General features: G+C 42.8%; 1 protein-coding gene across 3 annotated transcripts; it reads right to left on the bottom strand.

The window, feature by feature from the left end:
* Nucleotides 1-553: 553 nt before the first annotated feature.
* Nucleotides 554-15,401, bottom strand: LOC137215384 (zinc finger protein 814-like). 3 transcript variants are annotated; one of them, XR_010939281.1, is made up of 3 exons: nucleotides 14,818-15,401; nucleotides 1,705-5,103; nucleotides 554-1,604 (listed from the first exon to the last, which is right to left on the bottom strand). XR_010939281.1 is itself a non-coding variant. In XM_067720619.1 (3 exons), exons 1-3 carry the CDS (start codon nucleotides 14,848-14,850, stop codon nucleotides 2,369-2,371), a joined length of 2,895 nt encoding a protein of 964 aa, XP_067576720.1. In that variant the 5' UTR covers nucleotides 14,851-15,000; the 3' UTR covers nucleotides 554-2,368. The 3 variants fall into 3 exon arrangements, 2 of the variants coding, with proteins under 2 accessions (XP_067576720.1, XP_067576719.1); XM_067720619.1 differs by adding an exon at nucleotides 13,204-13,330 and having other exon boundaries at nucleotides 554-5,103; nucleotides 14,818-15,000; XM_067720618.1 differs by having other exon boundaries at nucleotides 554-5,103.
* Nucleotides 15,402-20,719: the final 5,318 nt, after the last annotated feature.

The raw sequence follows: 20,719 nt of genomic DNA, 5'->3' as shown, positions 1-20,719 counted from the left end.
CTCCTAATGTGTCCCAGGTCATCCTGTCCTCACCATCTCCAATGCCACCATCCTGGGCTGGTCCATCATCAAAGGGCTCCCAACTACACAAAGGATTCTGTCCTCTCTCCTACATCAGTTCTTCCCTCCTAAGTTCACTCTCCACACAGAAGCCAGAGAGATTTAGAAACAAATAGATGATCACAGTGTCTTGCTACACCCCTTCTTCAGCCTCCCAGAGTAATAGGAATAAAATCCAAAGCATATCACCATAAAGAAGTGATCAAAGGAAACACTGCCAATACTGGGAAAACAGACATCTTGTTTCCTGATATGGTACACTGAAAAGGACAAGGCAGCACTTTTGTATTATCTTGGATGGGAGCAAAACAGCAACAATAAAAACAATAAACCACATAATCTGAATCTATTTATAAGGATATCTTACTGTATACCAAGTGAGGGAAATTTTACAAATTGTCATGTATTGTATAAAAGATACCAAGGGAAAACAACTTGAAGGAAATCAGAGAGATTGTGTCAGAATGGACATTAAAGAGAGGTGAGAAATAAATGTAATTTGTGCGACTTTATATGGTTCTGGACTGAAAAGACTAGATATAAAGGACAAAAATAGGATGCTTGAGATCAGTAGGATGGCAGTTCACTGCCTTACACTGGTATTCCCTAATATGCCAGAGGTCCTCTCTAATACAGTAAAGAAAATGAACATGTAAAAATTGGAAAAGAGGAAAGCAAGCTGTCCTTAACACAGTATTTCCACAACTGTCCACCTTCACTAAAGTCCTACTCTGGACACTCTATTTACTCTTTCAACCCATCCCAAACCCCCGTTTTTCCTCAACTGTAACTTGCTCTTTTTCTCCCTTTTATAGGAACATCTCATTCTAATATTCCATGAAATCTAATTACCTAGGTGCAGTTTCCATCAACTACAATATTGCTTCCATAAGAACTGACTCCTTTTTATGTCTTGGACATGAATATATCCCATTTACTAGAATATGCCTTACTCACAAGATTGCTGCTATATTTCTTGAGACACTGAACACATATGACAATACACGTGTGTTCTTCATTTGCATCACTTCGGATAGTTTTTCTAACTCCATTATGTCTTCTGTCCATTTCACGATTGCTTTGCATAGTATTGTCATTGTAACAATCTTAATTCTTCCAATGCAAGAGCACAGGATATCTTTCCACTTCTTTATCTTCAATCTTCATCAATGTTTTATAGTTTATTGAATATATGTCTTTCAAGCCCTCAGTTAATTTGCTACTAGATATTTTATTCTTTCTGATGCAATCTGAAGCAATTTTATTTTTTTACTTTTTCTGATAGTTCATTATTAGTGTATAGAAATGCAACAGATGTCTGTATATTTGTACTATATCCTATAGCTTTACTGAATTCTTTAATTAGTTCTAAAAGTTTTGAGGTGGACACTAGGGTTTTCTATATAAAGTATCATGTTATCTGAAAATACTGTTTTACCTCTTACCTTCCAATTTGGATGCTTTTGCTTGTCTGATTGCTGGGGCTAGGACTTCCAATACTATGTGAGATAGAAGTTTTGGGAGTGGGCATCCTTCTCTTCTTCCTGAATTTAGGAAAAAGCCTTTCAGCTTTCCACCAGTATGATGTTTGCTGTGGGTTTGTCATAAATGGCCTTTATTGAGATATGTTCCCTCTATACCCACCTGTATGGGTTTTCATCATGAATGGATGCTGAATTTTGTCAAATGCTTCTTCTCTGTCTACTGAGATGATCATGTTATTTTTCATCCTTCCTTCTGTTAATGTGGCATTCTATATTGATTAGTCTTCTCTCTCCTGGGACTGGGTCACATCCACATCCCAAGGTAGAGTCTGTTCCTCGAATTTGGCTGCCCCACATCCACTGAAAACCTGTGGTATGGAGTTAGCAGGACCAGATCATTATTGGGTACATAAGTTGGATCATTCATAGGAAAGCCATCAATATTTGTTCCCAGTGAAACGACAGTCCTGTCAAGTCACATGTGGGGAGGAGGGGGTGTCCTAAGCAGGCCTCTTTGTGTCTGTGTGGGGGTGACAAGAGGGTGTCCGAATGGACAAAGTGTTCTTTGAGTCCCCAAAGCAGGGTAGGGAGTGAAAGAGGAGTGCTGTGACCAGACTCCTCATGGCCTGAACCAGTCAACCTAGCACTGTATCCTAAATCCCTGTCCATTGCTGGGAGTTCACAAGCAGATCACACCCCTTCTCTCACCCTGAGTTTCTGCTCTAGAAATTGTCCATCTGTTGCACGATGACTGCACCTGTTCCTCCCATTCTGTTACCATGTCAAACTCCTCCAAACCCCAGTGGCATCCTTATCAGCTGCATTCATAGGGCGTTTTCTCCACGGTGAACTCTCTGATGATGAATTAAGCTGCACTTTTGGATAAAAGATTTACCACATTCTTTGCACTCATGAGGCCTTTCTCCAGTATGGATTTTCCTATGGGTACTGAGGATTTGTCTTTGGCTAAAAGATTTTCCACATTCACTGCACTCATAAGGCCTTTCTCCAGTATGAACACTCTGATGATTTCGGAGGCCAGACCTAGAAGTAAAAGATTTCCTACATTCCATACACTCATAAGGCCTTTCTCCTGTGTGAACTCTCTGATGATTTTGGAGGCCAGATCTCGCAGTAAAAGATTTCCCACATTCCTTACACTCATAAGGCCTTTCTCCCGTGTGAATTCTCTGATGATTTTGGAGGCCAGCTCTCGCAGTGAAAGATTTCCCACATTCATTACACTCATAAGGCCTTTCTCCTGTGTGAACTCTCTGATGTTTAATAAGGCCAGAAATAACAATAAACAATTTCCCACATTCACTGCACTCATAAGGTCTTTCTCCAGTATGAACTCTCTGATGATTTCGGAGGCCAGACCTAGCAGTAAACGATTTCCCACATTGGCTGCACTCATAAGGCCTTTCTCCTGTGTGAACTCTCTGGTGTATAAGAAGTTGACATCTATGAATAAAGGACTTCCCACATTCACTGCACACATAAGGCCTTTCTCCTGTGTGAACTCTCTGGTGTATAAGAAGTTGACATCTATGAATAAAAGATTTCCCACATTCACTGCACACATAAGGCCTTTCTCCTGTGTGAACTCTCTGGTGTATAAGAAGTTGACATCTATGGATAAAGGATTTTCCACATTGGCTGCACTCATAAGGCCTTTCTCCAGTATGAATTCTCTGATGATTTTGGAGGCCAGACCTAGCTGTAAAAGATTTCCCACATTGGCTGCACTCATAAGGCCTTTCTCCTGTGTGAACTCTCTGGTGTATAAGAAGTTGACATCTATGAATAAAGGATTTCCCACATTCACTGCACTCATAAGGCCTTTCTCCTGTGTGAACTCTCTGGTGTATAAGAAGGTGACATCTATGAATAAAGGATTTTCCACATTCACTGCACTCGTAAGGCCTTTCTCCTGTGTGAACTCTCTGATGATTTTGGAGGGCAGACCTAGCTGTAAAAGATTTCCCGCATTCATTGCACTCATAAGGCCTTTCTCCAGTGTGAACTCTCTGGTGTATAAGAAGTTGACATCTATGAATAAAGGATTTCCCACATTGGCTGCATTCATAAGGTCTTTCTCCAGTATGAATTCTCTGATGATTTTGGAGGCCAGACCTAGCTGTAAAAGATTTCCCACATTGGCTGCACTCATAAGGCCTTTCCCCTGTGTGAACTCTCTGGTGTATAAGAAGTTGACATCTATGGATAAAGGATTTCCCACATTGGCTGCACTCATAAGGCCTCTCTCCAGTATGAATTCTCTGATGATTTTGGAGGGCAGACCTAGCTGTAAAAGATTTCCCACATTCACTGCACTCATAAGGTCTTTCTCCTGTGTGAACTCTCTGGTGTATAAGAAGTTGACATCTATGGATAAAGGATTTCTCACATTGGCTGCACTCATAAGGCCTCTCTCCAGTATGAATTCTCTGATGATTTTGCAGGACAGACCTAACTGTAAAAGATTTCCCACATTCATTGCACTCATAAGGCCTTTCTCCTGTGTGAACTCTCTGGTGTATAAGAAGTTGACATCTATGAATAAAGGATTTCCCACATTCACTGCACTCATAAGGCCTTTCTCCTGTGTGAACTCTCTGGTGTATAAAAAGTTGACATCTATGGATAAAGGATTTCCCACATTCACTGCACTCATAAGGCCTTTCTCCAGTATGAACTCTCTTATGTTGAAGGAAATTGGACTTTTTGCTAAAAGATTTTCCACATTCACTGCATTCATAATGCTTTTCTCCAGTGTGAACTCTCAGATGTTGAATGAAGCTGGACCTTTGGAGAAAAGATTTAGCACATTTCTTGCATGCATAAGGCTTCTCTCCGGTGTGGATCTTCCTATGCACACTGAGGTGGTGGCTTCGGCTAAAGGATTTTCCACATTCGCTGCACTCATAAGGCTTTTCTCCAGTGTGAACTCTCTGGTGCTGCATAAGATTACAACTTTGGGTGCAGGCTTTCCCACATTTGCTGCACTCACAAAACGCTTCACTAGTGATGACTCTCTCATACATATCTGTGTGGCTGGAGGATTTTCTGCCTTCTCCCCAGCTCCGATGAATTGTTCCACTGTGAAAAACAGCTTCACACTCATGACTGTTGTTTTGTTCCTTCCTGATATTAGTGGCCTGTTGCTGAAGTCCCATGTTGGCTGCTAATTTCTTCCCAATTTCACTGTACACAGAGAGATTCCCTGATGCGTAGACTGTGAAGCTCTTCAGAAATGCAAGTCTCCTCACATCACATCGGAAGGGTTTCTCTCTAATGTGCTGCTTCCGGTGCTGTTGAAGGTTTGCAGTGAAATAGAACTGTTTCCCACATGCCCCACATGTGTATGCTTTCTGGCCCCTATTTGCTCCCTGCTCTTCAGCCAAGTGCAAAATGTCTCTCAAGACTGGGACGCACATCTTACAGGGCTGGGCCTTCTCAGGAGATGAACCTGCCCTGGGGGTCCTAATCTGTGATACTCCCTCCACACATATGTTCTCTTCAGAAGGTGTCTCTTCATCGACTCCACGCCAAGAACCTGAAAACAAAGACGTGATGGTGAAATTCATGTTGATGTTGGATGGGGGTGACACCATCACAACTGTATGTCTGACACATGAAAGAACCAATCCATGGGACTGTGTTCAGTAAATGGAGTTGGGGTCAAATTGAGGATGCAGCTGTTCTGCATTATTGGGACTTAAGGTCACAGAATTGATGCAGCCTCACCAAGCACAGGACACAAGGACTGGATGTGGTCCAAGGGTGAAAGGCATGTTCTACAGTTCACTCTTCTGTCAACGGCTTTCACTAGGACCACATCTGCTGCTGATCTGTGATACTGTGCACAAGTATAAGCCCATGCACCAGAAAATCTTACTGAAACAGTAGCTGGTATTCATGGAACATTAAAGTATACCTGCCTAATGCCACTCAAATATACCTGCACAATGTCATAAAGTACTATAGAGAAAACAATGTGAAGACTACATGAGAGAAGTGGCTTAGAGAGGTGGTAGGGAATAAATCCCAGGCTGCAGTCAGAATAAAAATGAGTAGTCGTAGAAATGACAAGTTGGCAGAGTACCAAGAATGGAGAAAAGACAAAAGAAGTGATTTGGGGCCACTGGCAATGGGGCTAAAACACTAATCACACAAGGTATGTTCCTGATATGACTTAAAACACAGACCTGATATCAAGCCCTCTGCCAGCTGCCATTCATCTTGGCCAGACTACCTGTGAGCTCTTTTTGCTGAGACCAGAGTCATGTCCATCCCATGAAGCCCCAAGGACTCTCCATCCCCAGTTGAACAACTACATGGGACACATATGACACAAGGCCTAATGGAATGTCAGGATGGGTGAGTGGCAAATACGAACCCAGAGGAACTAAGCACACAACAGACAAAGGAATGATATTTAAATACTACAAACAGAAATGTCAGTGGAGCCAGAGGGAAGGATGTACAGTGGATGGAGTACAAAATGCTAGGAAACAAAATGTAAACAAAATGTTAGGTGTTTTTCTCCCCACCTGTAAAACAGGGGATGGGTTAGGAATCCATCTCCCTACCTGAAAAACACTGGATGGAGTAATAGGTGTTAGGAATCCACTCCCAACCTGAACAACAGTGGATGGAGTACAAGGTGTTATGAATCCGTCACCCCACCTGATTTTAAGGGCCAGTGTCTCTTTTCCCACTCTTCATTTTTCTGGTTTTTCACTTTTGGAGAGTGAGATATTTAAGGACTAAGACATTCAAAATCAGCCACTTATATAGAGGAACTTCAAAAGTCATAGTGCACCCCCAAGAAATGCACAGTGAAAACCCCTTAAGTTTACAGCTCATGTTGATGTCCAGGAAAGAATCACCTGAAAACATCAAAAACAAAGAGAAGCCCATACCAGCAAACACTTGTTAAAGTGAATACAGGATCTCCAGCATTACAATATTATAAGACACAAATGCTCAGTTTTCAATGACAAAAACTCACAAGACATACGAAGAAACAGGAACGTATGATGCAAAGGAAAATAACAAATCAACCGCAACTGTAACTTATAAACAGGTACACAAAAAATAGATGGCGAACTAACTAGAAAGACTTAAAAACTGACTAAAGGATGTTCAAATAACTAAAAAAAAAAAAAAAAAAACCAAGTGTACAGAAAAAAAAGTGTTGCCTGAACAAAGTAGGAATAACAGTAAAGAGATAGAAAGTATAAGTATTGTAAAAATGGAAATTTGGAAACTGCAAAGTACAATTCCTAAAAAGAAACAGGTGTACAGAAAAAAAGTGTTGCCTGAACAAAGTAGGAATAACAATAAAGAGAAAGAAAGTATAAGTATTGCAAAAAAGGAAATTTGGGAACTGAAAAGTACAATTGCTGAAGTGAAAAGAAAACAAAACACTAGAGGGATTCAGAACAGAAAAACATAGCACACTTATGGATTGATATGAATAGGAACATCCCCAAATCTAAATAAACTCCAAGCAGAATAGACTGTGAGAGCCATACTGCAGCACATTATAATAAAACTGTTGAAATGCAGAGACAAAGAATCTTGAAATCAGCGAGAGAAGTGACTCATTCCAGACAAGGGATCCCCAAGAAGGTTATCAGCACATTTCTAATCAGAAATCTGGCCAGAAAGCAGTGGGTTGATATATTTAAATTGTTGAAGGAAAATAACGTGTCAACCAATAACCCTACATCAGGGAAACATCCTTCAAAAACTAAGGAAAATTAACATATTCCAATGTAAACAAAAGCTAAAGAAGTTCTTTAACACTAGACTTGTCTTGCAGCAAATGCTAAATGAATTCTTTCAGGTGGAAATGAAAAAAACACTAAACGGTAATTCAAAGTTATTTGAAGAAATGATGGTCTCTGATAAAGGTAAGTTCATAGAAAATTATAAAAGCTACTGTGATTGTAAGTTTATAACAGCACTTTTTCGTTTTCTACCTGATTGCAGAGAATAATGCATTTAAAGAAACCATAGTCTCAGCTTAAACACACCACATACAAGTATGTAATTTTGTAAAATCAATACTAGAAAATAGTGGGGACAGAGCACTACAGAAGCAGAAATGTTTTTGTAATGTTATTGATGGTAAGCTGGTGTAAATTAAAATTAGTATGCTGGTAGGTTTAGGATATAAAATGTAATCCCCATGGTAACTACAAATAATCATATAATGTACACAAAGGAAATGAAAAGACAATTAAAACATATCACTAAACAAATTTAATACAAAAAGAGAAAATATCAAAAATTAAGGAACAACAAGCTCTAAGGCATACAGAAAACAAAGAGCAAAATGACAAAAAATACCTCTTATCAGTAATTGCTCTAAATGTAAATGGATTAAACACTCAAAGCAAAAGACAGACTGACAGATTTTTTAAAATGATCCAACTGTATGCTGTTGACAAAAGTCAATTAAATTGAAAATGAAAGGTTAGAAAAAGATATTTCATGCAAATAGTAACCAAAAGAACACAGGGGTGGCTATTATTCATATCAAACAATAAAGAAGTCTAGGGACTTCCCTGGTGGTGCAGTGGTTGGGAATCTGCCTGCCAATGTAGGGGACATAGGTTCAATCCCTTGTCTGGGAAGATCCCACATGCCGTGGAGCAACTAAGTGCATGTATCACAACTACTGAGCCCACGTGCCATAACTACTCAAGCCCACACGTCTAGAGCCTGTGCTCTGCAATGATAAGCCACTACAATGAAAAGCCTGCATGCCGCAATGAAGACCCAACACAGCCAAAAATAAATACATAAAATAAATAAATTTTTTAAAAGGGCTTCCCTGGTGGCACAATGGTTGAGAGTCCACCTGCCGATGCAGGGGACATGGGTACATGCCCCGGTCCGGGAAGATTCCACATGCTGTGGAGCAGCTGGGCCCATGAACCATGGCCGCTAAGCCTGCATGTCTGGAGCCTGTGCTCCACAATGGGAGAGGCCACAACAGTGAGAGGCCTGCATACCGCAAAAAAAAAACACAAAAAAAAGACCCAACGCAGCCAAACATAAATAAAAAAATTAAAATAAGTATATATATTTACACACCTCATAATAGACAATCAAAAGATATAAAGCAAAACCTGACAGAACTGAAAAGAGAAACAGTTCTACTATAGTATGGGGACACTTCAATGCTCTGCTCTCAGCAATAGAGAGGAACAATAGTTTAAATTAGATAAAGATCATACAAACTGTCCTCTCCAACTGAAACAGATTGAAGATAGAGATCAATCACATATGGAAAACAAATATCCACAAATTTCTGGAAATTAAACAACATGCTTTGAAACAACCAATAGGTCCATGAAAAAAAACTCACACAGGAAACTAGAAAATACTTAAGAGACTAAAGAAAACAATAATATAACATACTAAAACTTATAAGATGCCACAAAAGCAGTACTAAGGAGAAAATTTACATCTATAAATGCTTACATATAAACAAAGAAATATCATCAATCAACAACGTACCTTTACAACTTGAGGAACTACAAAACAAACTAAACAAAGCCTTCTGAAAAGAGAAATGAAGATTAGAAAAACAAAATAGCCAGAACATTCTGTTTTTAACAAAGTCTGCCCTCAGTAGAAACTACTTAGCCAGAGCCAAACCTACTGTCATTTTATCAGAGCCTAACTTACCTGGGAAAGAGGAAATACCCAACTACAGCCCCCAATACCCATCCTGTCCCAACTAAGGGAGGGAAAATTAAATTGAAAAGAAGTTGTGAAGTTCAGGATCCAGACACACAGGCTCATTAAAAGATTGAAAATTAAATATAATATGAATGCTAACAGCAACATGCATGCTTCCGCTCTCCACATCTTACCAACACACCAATAAAGGTCTATCTACAATGGTTCCTTTTAGGGAATACATCATGCCAGTTACAAAGAAAAAAATTACAGGACCAACTAAAAGGCCTAAAAACAAATTTTGAAAAGGCAAAGGAAGCTTCAAAACTAGAATCAGATATCACAGGGAGGGACTTCTCTAGGGATCCAGTGGTTAAGTCTCCACAGTTCCACTGTAGGGGGCACTGGTTCGATCCCTGGTAATGGAACTAAGATCTTGCATGCTGGGAAGGGAAGGGAGGGGAGGGGAGGAGAGGAAGAAAGGAGGGAGGGAGGGAGGGAGGGATATCACAGGGCCGTTGGAATGATCAAATTGGTAATGTAAAACAATTATGATTAATACGCTAATTAATGCCTGCTAATGGATAAAGCAGACAGCATACAAGACAAGAAAGGCAATGAAAGCAGAGATGAAAATTCTAATAAAGAACCAAAAGGAAATGCTAGAGATCAAAAAGAAGAGAAGAGGAATGAAGAATGAATAGGATGGGCTTATTAAGACTGGACACAACTCAGGAAAGAATCTCTCAGCTTGAGGTTCCTGCAGTAGAAACTTCTAAAACTGAAAAACAAAGAGAAAAAGGACTAAAAAAAAAGAATATCTAAAAACTGTATAACATCTGCAAATGCTTTAACATACATATATAGAAACATCAAAAGAAAAAAGGAATAAGGAATAGAAAAAATATTTGAAGCAATAATCATGGAGAATTTCCACCAAATTAATGTCAGACACCAACCCACAGATCCAGGAAGCTCAGAGAACATCAAGCAGGTTTAATGCCAAAAAACTACACCTAAGCTGGGGCTTCCCTAGTGGCACAGTGATTAAGAACCCACCTGCCTATGCAGGGGACACAGGTTCAAGCCCTGGTCCAGGAAGATCCCACATGCTGTGGAGCAACTAAGCCTGTGTACCACAACTACTGAGCCTGCACTCTAGAGCCCACAAGCCACAACTACTGAACCCACATGTCACAACTACTGAAGCCTGTGAACCTACAGCCCACGCTCCACAAGAGAAGCCATGACAATGAGAAGCCCGCACACCGCAATGAAGAGTAGCCCCCGCTCACCGCAACTAGAGGGAGCCTGCACACAGAAATGAAGACCCAACACAGCCATAAGTAAATAAATAAATAAATTTATTTTAAAAAACAACAACAACAAAACTACACCTAAGCATATCACATTCAAATACAGAAGAAAAAAAAATCCCAAAAGAAACCAGAGGAATAAACACTTTAGTCATGGGGAAGCAACAAAAAGAATAACATCTGAATTTTCAGAAATCATGCAAACAAGAGAAAGGAGTGAAACATTTAAAGCTTGGTGGGGGTGGGGTTGGGGGGTGGCCAATGTCAGCCTAGAATTCAGAATGCAATAAAATTACTCTTCAACAGTGATGGTGAAATAAACATGTTCTTAGATGCACAAAAATCATGGGAATTCATTTTTAAAAAGTTCTTTAGAGAGATGGAAAATAATAAAGATCAGAAATTTGGGTTTCAGAGAAAGGAAGAGCACTGTAGAATTTTAAAAGTTTCACTGACATATAATTGATGTGAAACATTGTATTTGTTTAAGCTGTACAACATAATTTGATTTGTGTATATGTTGTGCAATGATTACAATAAGTTTAGTTAACACCACAATACAATTTTTTTCCTCTGATGAGAACTTTTAGGATTTACTCTCTTGGCAAATTTGAAATACAGCATACAGTATAATTAACTATAATCACTAAGCTATGCATTACATCCCCAGGACTTATTCACGTTACAACTAGAAGTCTGTAGCTTCTGACACCATTCACGCATTTCATCTAACCCTGTTCACCCATCCCCTACTCCGGCAACCACTAATTTCTGTGCTGTCTCTGAGTTTGGGGTGTGTGTGTGTGTTTTTTTTTTTTTCTTTAAAGATTCCAGGGACTTCCCCAGTTGTCCAGTGGTAAAGAATGCACCTTCCAATGCAGGAGATGCAGGTTCAATTCCCTGGTCGGGAAACTAAGATCTGACATTCTGCGGGAAAACTAAGCACACACGCCACAACTACTGAGCTCATGCGCCTCAACTAGAGACTGCGTGCCACAACTATAGACCCCACAAACCCTGGAGCCTGCGCACCACATCTAGAGAAGAGAAAAACCTGCACACCACAACTAGAGAGAAGCTCGCACCACAATGAAGAGCCTGAGCATCCCAATGAAAGGTCCCACATGCCTCGATGAAGATCCTGCATGCCGCAACTAAGACTCGTCGCAGCAAAAAGGAAAATATTCCCCATGTATGTGTAATTATGGAGTACAACTGACTCTTGAACAACATGGGTAAGAACTGCATGGGTCCACTTACACATGGTTATGTTTAATTAAATAAACACAGAACCACGTGATCAGTAGTTGAATGAATCCACAAATGCAAAACTTCTCTGGAAACTGGCAAACAACTGTATTTGTCTTTCCCTGAACTAAGACTTATTTCACTTAGCATAATGCCCTCAAGGTCCATCCATGTTATTAAAGATGGTAGGATTTCTTTCTTTTTTAATGGTTGAACAATATTGAATAGTGTTCCACATACAGCACATTTGTTACCCATTCATCCATCAATGGACACTTAGGTTCTTTTCATGTCTCGGATAGTGTAAATAATGCTGCAAAAAACAGGGAGTACAGATATCTTGTTGTTTTTTTTAAATAAATTTATTTTTGGCTGCTTTGGGTCTTTGTTGCTGCACGTGGGCTTTCTCTGGTTGTGACGAGCAGGGGCTACTCTTTGTTGTGGTGCATGGGCTTCTCATTGCAGTGGCTTCTCTTGTTGCAGAGCACGGGCTCTAGAGCACAGGCTCAGTAGTTGTGACACACGGGCTTAGTTGCTCCACAGCATGTGGGATCTTCCCAGACCAGGGCTCGAACCTGTGTCCCCTGCATTGGCAGGTGGATTCTTAACCACTGTGCCACCATGGAAGTCCCCAGATATCTTTTTGATATGATTTCACACCCTTTGGATAAACACACAGAGGTGAAATTGCTGGATCATACTGTAGTTCCTTATTTAATATTTTAAGGACTTCCCTGTGGTGCAGTGGTTAAGAACCTGCCTGCCAATGCAGGGAACATGGGTTCGATCCCTGCACCGGGAAGATCCCACATGCCGTGGAGCAACTAAGCCCATGCACCGCAACTACTGATCCTGTGCTATAGAGCCTGCACGCTACAACTACTGAAGCTCACAGGCCTAGAACCCATGCTCTGCGATGAGAAGCCACTGCAATGAGAAGCCCATGCACCACAAAGAAGAGTAGCTCTCACTCGGCTCAACTAGAGAAAGCCCACATGCAATGAAGACCCAATGTAACCATAAATAAATAGATAGATAGATAGACAGACAGATAAATAAATAAATACTGTCGGGTGCAGAAATGGAGCAAACTTTGGGTAGTATGGATCCGTACACTCACTTAGCCCAGGAGAGGGCAAGCAAGGAGGGATCTCTAAAGCGGACTGCAACACTGATGAACCTGAATGGTCACCTGCAAGACTTTGGGGCTACAAGTTTCATGGCACTAAGGAGTAGGGATGAACTCTGCCTAGCCATTGTAACTGCAGCACATAACTTTAAGAAGAAAGCAGTGCCCATGGTCCAGATGTGAGAAGGACAGAACTACCCTTGGGGAAAAGGAGAAAGGCAGAGCCTATCTCAGAGGATTGAGATGGGTGTGAGGGCCTTACCCAGCATGCAGACAAGGGCAAAGTTCTCCAGCATGACATCAAGGTACAGGTGTATCTGAACCTCATCAAGAAGACACCATTCCTCGCAGGAGAAGTACACGGCCACATCCTCAAAGGTCACACTGCCCTGGTATAACAGGGACAAATATAACCATGAACAGTCTCATTCCTGAAAATCCACAGTCCATCATCCCACACATTTCCCCTACCGCCCAACCAGATGGAGCCTCTCAAGACCTGGGGAAGAGAACCTCTCTCCTTTGATCTGAAACTCCCATTGCCTCCAGAATACACAGGCAGTCATTTCAAGTCTAACTCCAGTTCTTCCCTGTTTATTTCCATCAGAAAAAAGGAGACCTGCACTTACCTAAACAAGCTCAGCCTCACCTCAAAACACTGCCACAGGGACTTCCCTCGTGGTCCAGTGGTTAAGGCTACGAGTTTCCACTTCAGGGGGCACAGGTTCAATCCCTGGTGGGAGAACTAAGGATCCCGCATGCCGTGTGGTGGGGCCAAAAATAACATTAAAAAAACACTGCCGGGCTTCCCTGGTGGCGCAGTGGTTGAGAGTCCGCCTGCCGATGCAGGGGACACGGGTTCGTGCCCCGGTCCGGGAAGATCCCACATGCCCCCGAGCGGCTGCGCCCGTAAGCCATGGCCGCTGAGCCTGCGCGTCCGGAGCCTGTTGCTCCGCAATGGGAGAGGCCACAACAGTGAGAGGCCCGCGTACCGCAAAAAGAAAAAAAAAAAAAAATCACTGCCACATACTGGTACCTGTTCCAGGAGTAACCTTCCACACCTCATTTCATCAGTGGTGGGAAACTAGAACCCCCTCCACAAAAGCTGGCCTGCACTCAGAAAACCAAGCATGGGGTTCTCTAGGGTCTCCAAACCAAAGTGCTGGGAGAATGGCAGGTGAAGAACCCTAAGACACTTCAAATACACAGAATGTGTGCGTGGGGGGTGAGAACAAGTGAGGGACTGGGACAACCGCCATTTGCCCAAAGTGCTTCTCCAGCCCATGGAATCTGTGGGAAAAGGAAGGCGATGGAGAAAGTGACGTAAGCAGTGCTTCAGGGGCTCACACTTTCCCTGGACCTGTGCCCAATACAAGAGCCAGGTAAACTCTGGCTGAATCACTAACCTCTCCTCTGTGCCTCCATCCTCATTGCTCCTACTTACCAGTTGTGACCGTGAAAAAAGCCACAACTTCCCTCTGCCTCAGTGTCCTCATCATTCCCCTACACTCTGCTTTCCGTTGAACACTTTGGATTATTTTTAAAAGCCTAGCTCAGATTGTGCCCTTCCTTTATTCAAAACTCTCCACCGCTCCCAGGGCCCTAAGAAGAGAAACACAACCACTCATCTACCACTCCAGGTGCAGCCTGGCCTCAAACTGCGTTCCTCGCAGAAACAAGATGGACTCCGGGTTCCCGAATATTCCTGCTTCAGTTGTATCTCCAAGCCTCACTCAGACCACATTACAACGGTGGTCAGAAATAGGGACACCACCCCTGCAGGCCTCACTCTCCTGGACCAGACGCCTCTCACTCAGGAGTTTCGTATTTGGGTGGGTAAACGGGCAGGGGAGAACCCGGAGCCCGCAGCATTTACCTGAGCCGGGTCCGTCAGCGCAGCCGCCGCCATCGGAGCTCCTGAGAGGAGAGGAGTGGCGACAGTCGAGGGGTCCTGTCGGACTTTGTATCGATGCACCCCGCAGGCGGCGGTGTCCCCAACACTCAGGCCGTCCCTTTGCAGTGTGTACAAAGCCTCCTCCTGCGTCTTCTTGGCCCGTCACCTCGCTCCCATCACCGCACACTCCGACCTTCCGACTAGCTCCACGATCAAAATGGGCGCCACGAGGACGCCGGAAGTTCTTCTCCCGGAGGTTCGCCCTCCCGGAAATGCCCCCTTCCTGGATTTTCATTGGATGAACGTCGCTGCCTTAGCGCAAATTCTTCTGGGTAATGTAGTGCCAAGGACTCAGGGAATGTCACCCCGCACCTGAATCGCCGGGAAAAAGCCAAGCTGCACCACGGAAGCACTGGAAAATGACTTCTAGGGCGGGAAAGGGACTCCTATCTTCTTAAGGGAGCGGGGAAGGTTTGTTGTTCTTTTTCTAATTCTCATAGGTAGTAGTTTAGGGGCTCCAGTCTTCTTAAGGGGGAAGGGAACCTTTGTCTTTCTTCTTTTTCTAATTCTCATAGATAGTAGGTTAGGCTATTTATTTGAGTTGTCTCTTGTTCCTTGAGGCCTGCATTGCTATAGACTTCCCTCCTAGAATTGCTTTTGCTTCATCCCATAAATTTTGGAGTGTTGTGCTTCAGTTTACATTTGTCTTAAGATATTTGCTGCTTTCCCATTTGATCTCTTCACTGACCCATTTGTTTAGTAGCATGTTATTTAGACTCCACATATTTGTTCTTTTCCCGTTTTTCTTATTGTAGTTGATTTCTGGAGAGATCCCTGCTCGTCTTGTAGTTAGGATTCAGCGCTTTCATTGCCGTGGCAGTGTTCCATCCCTGTTCAGGGAACTGAGATCCCACAAGTCATGTTACAGGGCCCCCACAAAAAAATCACAATAATTACTGTAGTTGTGTTTTTGATGTCATATTTTACATCTTTGTGCTTATCCTGTTGTGTGTAGTTCTACTTCCGTCTACATTTTTTAAAAATCTACTTACCAGCTTATTTAAACGATCTTCATTCTTTACTATATATTTGCCTTCCCTAGTGGGATTTTCCCTTTCCTGAAGATTATTATTTATTTTCCATTTAGAGAAGACTCTTCAACATTTCTATTATGGTAGGATTAGTATTGATTAATTCTTTTGGGTTTTGCTGATCTGGGAAGTTCTTTATCTCTCCTTCTTTTCTAAATGATAATCTTGCTGGGTAGAGTATCCTAGGTTGCAGCTTTCTCCCTTTCAGCACTTTGAATATATCCTGCCATTCCCTTCTGGCCTGCAAAATGTCTGCAGAGAAACCAGCTGATAGCATTATTAGGATTCCCTAGTTTATGACTCTTTCTTTTTCTCTTGATGCATTGAGAACTCTATCTTCAACTTTTGCCATTTTCTTATGATATGTCTTGGTGTGGGTCTGGGTTCATCTTGTTTGGGATCCTGTGTATCAATACTTCCTGTACCTTAATACCAGTTTCCTTCTTCAGGTAAAGGAAATTTTCAGCCATAATGTCTTGAAAAATATTTTTGTTCCCATGCTCCCTCTCTTTTCCTTCTGGAACCCCTATAATTCGAATATTGGAACACAACGTTATCCTAGAGATCTTGTACATTCCTTTCATTTAAAAAACATAGTTTTTCTGCCTGCTTTCCTGATTCTGTGATTTCCATTATTCTATCTTCCAGACCACTTATGCATTCTCTGTCTCTCTTCCTCTGCTGTTCATTCCTGCTAGCGTGCTTTTTATCTGAGCCATTGAACATTTTTTTTTAGCCACTCCACGCAGCTTGTTGGATCTCAGTTCCCCAAACAGGGATTGATCCCGGGCCACAGCAGTGAAAGCCCAGAATACTAACAACTAGGCCACCAGAGAACTCCCTTGAAGTATTTATTTTTCATTGGGTCTCCTTTTGTTTTCTAGTTCTCTGTTAAAATATCCAGTGTTTAGCTCAATTATTTTTCCTAGTTCAGTTAATATTTTTATTACCAGTGTTTTGAATTATTTACATTGTAACAGTTATTTCTGTTTCATTGTTTATTCTTTCAGGGGTTTTCTCTTTCTCTCAATTGAGAGTATTTCATTAGCAATTTTCATTTTATTTAACTTTCTCTACCTCTATAAACTTAGGTGATACCGTTTCCCTTTGGGGTCTTGAAGGGGTGTCCTTCTGAGGGACTATGACTATGCAGAGTGGGTATACCCAATGCTTTTGGTGGGACGGCTGGATTTGATGTGGGTGCAAGTCACGTCTTTCCTCAGAGCGTGATGGCAGCTATCACCACAGTAAGGGCTGAGACTGGAGATTGAGGGACTACAGCCAGCACCGGGTGCGAGACCTGATCTCAAGTTGCAGGACCAGAAGCCATGAGGGTCGGGCTGGGGCTGGCTCTGTTCCCATTAATTGTGTATCCTTCCTTCTCCCCACACTGGGACTTTAGCCACAGGAAGGGAGTGTTGAAGCAAGTGGGATTTTCGTGCATACAGGGGTCTGGTATGCTGCCTGTGTAGGCCTCTGTGGCTATGCTCAGATGCAACCTAGGGTCTTTTCCCCAGTTGTGGCTGCCCCAGATCCAGTGCTGCACTGTGGCATGCAGTGGGCTGGAGCATTTTCTTGGCTTGGACAGGGTTAACTGGACTGGGGACCATGATGAGGTGATCATGGTGAACTCAACAGCTGCTAGAGGCCTATCTCTGCCCTGCATTGGAAACAAGATCTCTTGCTCTCTCACAGCTGATCAGTATCTCCACTCTCCCTCACTCCCTCTGTGTTGCAGCACCACTCCATAGGGAGGAGGCAGGCCCCTGTGGTTTCTGTGCATGTATGGTGGGGTGGGTGAGCTGTGGCCAGCCAGCTGCCATCAGAAGACTGGGCTGCTTCTGATATACCTGGGGAGTAAGTGCCAAGAATGGCTACCAAAGCCCCACTCTGACTCTGCACTGGGACCAGGTTGCCTCTGCTTCCAAACGTCGACTCTTTTCCCAGGTCTTGGCGGCCACACATGCAGTCCCGTGCTCTGGCATGGAGTTAGTGAGGCCAGAGCATTTGCTCCACTCTGACTTGGGTGTGCTAAGATCCTGGTCACAAGAAACCTGCAAAAATCTGCTGATGCATACCTCTCTCTGCCTGGCCGCAGGGACAGGCATTTGCTTGCTCACTCCTCCCAAGCAAAGTCCAGGCTCCTCCAGCCTTTCTGTCTGTCCCAGTGGTCCTCCACCCCGTCAAGAAGGCTTGTCTCCACAACATAGACACGAGGACTGGAACACCTAGTCTGTACTTCAAGCCACTCACTCCCCAGGGAGCTCACTGCCCAAGTGATCGCCCTTCCTCTCTGAGTCCCACAACTCCTGACCACATTGCTTTTCTTCCCTTCCTGCCCAATTACATGTATATGTTTCTTACAGCCTTGGTTGAACAGGAGTCCTTCTGCCAGTTTACAGTGAGGATTGTTCCAAAGTAAATGTATTTTTGATGTGTTCGTGGGGGAACGTGAGCTCCATGCCCTCCTACACTGCCACCTTGATTTCCTCTCAGCTGGTCCATAATGAACAAAAACAACCAGATGAGAAATGAACCTATATTGTTTGGAGGACAAGCCTGTTTAGCCCAGTTTTATCAAACCTGAAAAGCCAGTTTAGTAAGAATAACTCCCCCATTGATATCTGATCAAACACCCATTTCCTACCCTTTATATCTGATCTGAATAGCAAGATTCTTATTAAGTCGGTTTAGCAAGAACACCCGTTACCCTGTTTTCTGTTGGTAATTTTCCATCCACTGACTCCTTCACTCTACTTCTTGGCTATAAGTCCTCAGCCGTCTTTACTTAATGTTGAACTCAATCTTTCAGTCTTTGGGGACTCATTTAAAGAACACCTTGCCCATCCTGATACCCTGTGATGCTCCACCCAAGAGTCGTACTCATACCCTACACCCCATGCTGAGGGACAAGAGTATATTTTACTGGGAACCAACATTGATGGCTTTCCTGTGAATGACCCCATTTATCTACCCAATCTACCTAGTGACACCTAGTAATTATTATTACTGCAGTTTGTGAAAGGAGGAGCCTGCAAGTTAGAGAGGTGGAGGGACTTTCACAAAGGTACACAGCTCTCAGGCCCTTGATGAGAGTGATTCCTCTAAGCTGCACCTGTCCAATGGCATCTCTTTGGGCCCCTCCAGCAGGCACTCCATCTGCTGTATCCCAATCATGAACTATACACACCTGACGTCTGCATCGCCACCAGGGCCTCCAGCTCCACTATCCCCAGTGCACACCACCTCTCTGCAAACAGCCTCCCTATTAGGAAGATTTTCACAGGGACAGCAGCACCACACAGCAACACACACAGGTCTTCAGTTTCACCTCAGTTGTGACAGAGGCCTCCACCACCACATGCAGTGATTTGTTTCCAAGGTCATGTCCATCTTCATGAACCTGCTTCATGATGTGCCTGTGTCCAAATTCTCCCAGTCACTATTCCGAGCACTGTAAAGGACACTGAAGGACTATAAACTGTTCACTGTAGCCCTCTCCAAGTCCCCAAGGCTCTTACTCCTAACTCTAGGACACACTGCTTAACTGCTCCTCCTACCCAACAGAAAAATGTCACCAAATAATGATTGCTAATCATCAATAACGTGCCCACATCTCCTCGGGACTCATGCTTGACAAACCTAAGTCTAAATGCTATGTGCTGAATGCAGCCTGACACCTCCCATAAAGCCTGTAAAACCCCACCCCAAGTCCTTCTTCTTGCTTGACAAAGCTGCTCACAAGTGTGAATCTCCAGGTTGTAACAAGGTGGTTACCGAGTCCCTGGTCTGAAAACCATCAGTGCATCATCATACTTGCAATGATGTGGGAGAAGTTGTTCTTTCCAAACCAGTCTGCACTCACCTCATCACACATTATCCAGGAAGACTGGGAGATTATGTGTGGCCCACACACCAGAATGTTGGACATCTCTATCACATGCCTGCCCCAAAATCTCGCTGGAGTATTTGTGACTTATGTAGCCACACCTGCTGTGCTAGGTCAGCACCTCCCACTTTATTTCCCAAACAGGTTCTCACTTCTATCATAAATCCTTTGTGCTGTGGTAGTTTGTAGGTACAGGATGCATCAAAGTGTGTTAGCAATCAAAATCTGTCACACAGTGTCCCCATTTGTGCTGATATGCACTGATATTTAGAATACTTTCGTGTGTAATAAAGTTACTGGAGTTATGAAAGGGCTCTTTTATTTTAGAAACACATTTTAAGAAATTATGTATTCAGGGGCTTCCCTGGTGGTGCAGTGGTTGAGAATCTGCCTGCCAATGCAGGGGACATGAGTTCGATCCCTGGTCTGGGAAGATCTCACGTGCCAAGTGCTGCAACTACTGAAGCCCATGTGACTAGCGCCCGTGCTCCACAACAAGAGAAGCCACCACAATGAGAAGCCCATGCACTGCAAAGAAAAGTAGCTCCCACTCGCTGCAACTAGAGAAAGCCTGTGTGCAGCAACGAAGACCCACCACAGCCAAAAATAAATAAAATAAATTAAAAAAAATTTATGTATTCAAAGACATACCTGGGATTATAAATTGTAAAAACCACTAAGTAAATCACGATACACAAACACAAAAAATCTACAAAATATAGTAAATGATGTAATATACAGGAAGGTTCCTACACAGTCATTCCATTTATATATACATTTGAAAAAAGTTATTTCAAAAGTAGAATATGCTCTTGCATCAGTATTTTTAATTTTGAGGATGAATTAAAAGTGACAGGAGGAAACTGGTTTCAGGGCTTTACACAAGTATCACAGTGTTAAAATG

Source organism: Pseudorca crassidens, chromosome 20 (genome assembly GCF_039906515.1).
Source record: "Pseudorca crassidens isolate mPseCra1 chromosome 20, mPseCra1.hap1, whole genome shotgun sequence".
Lineage (NCBI taxonomy): Eukaryota > Metazoa > Chordata > Mammalia > Artiodactyla > Delphinidae > Pseudorca > Pseudorca crassidens.
This window is presented reverse-complemented; position numbering and strand designations above follow the sequence as displayed.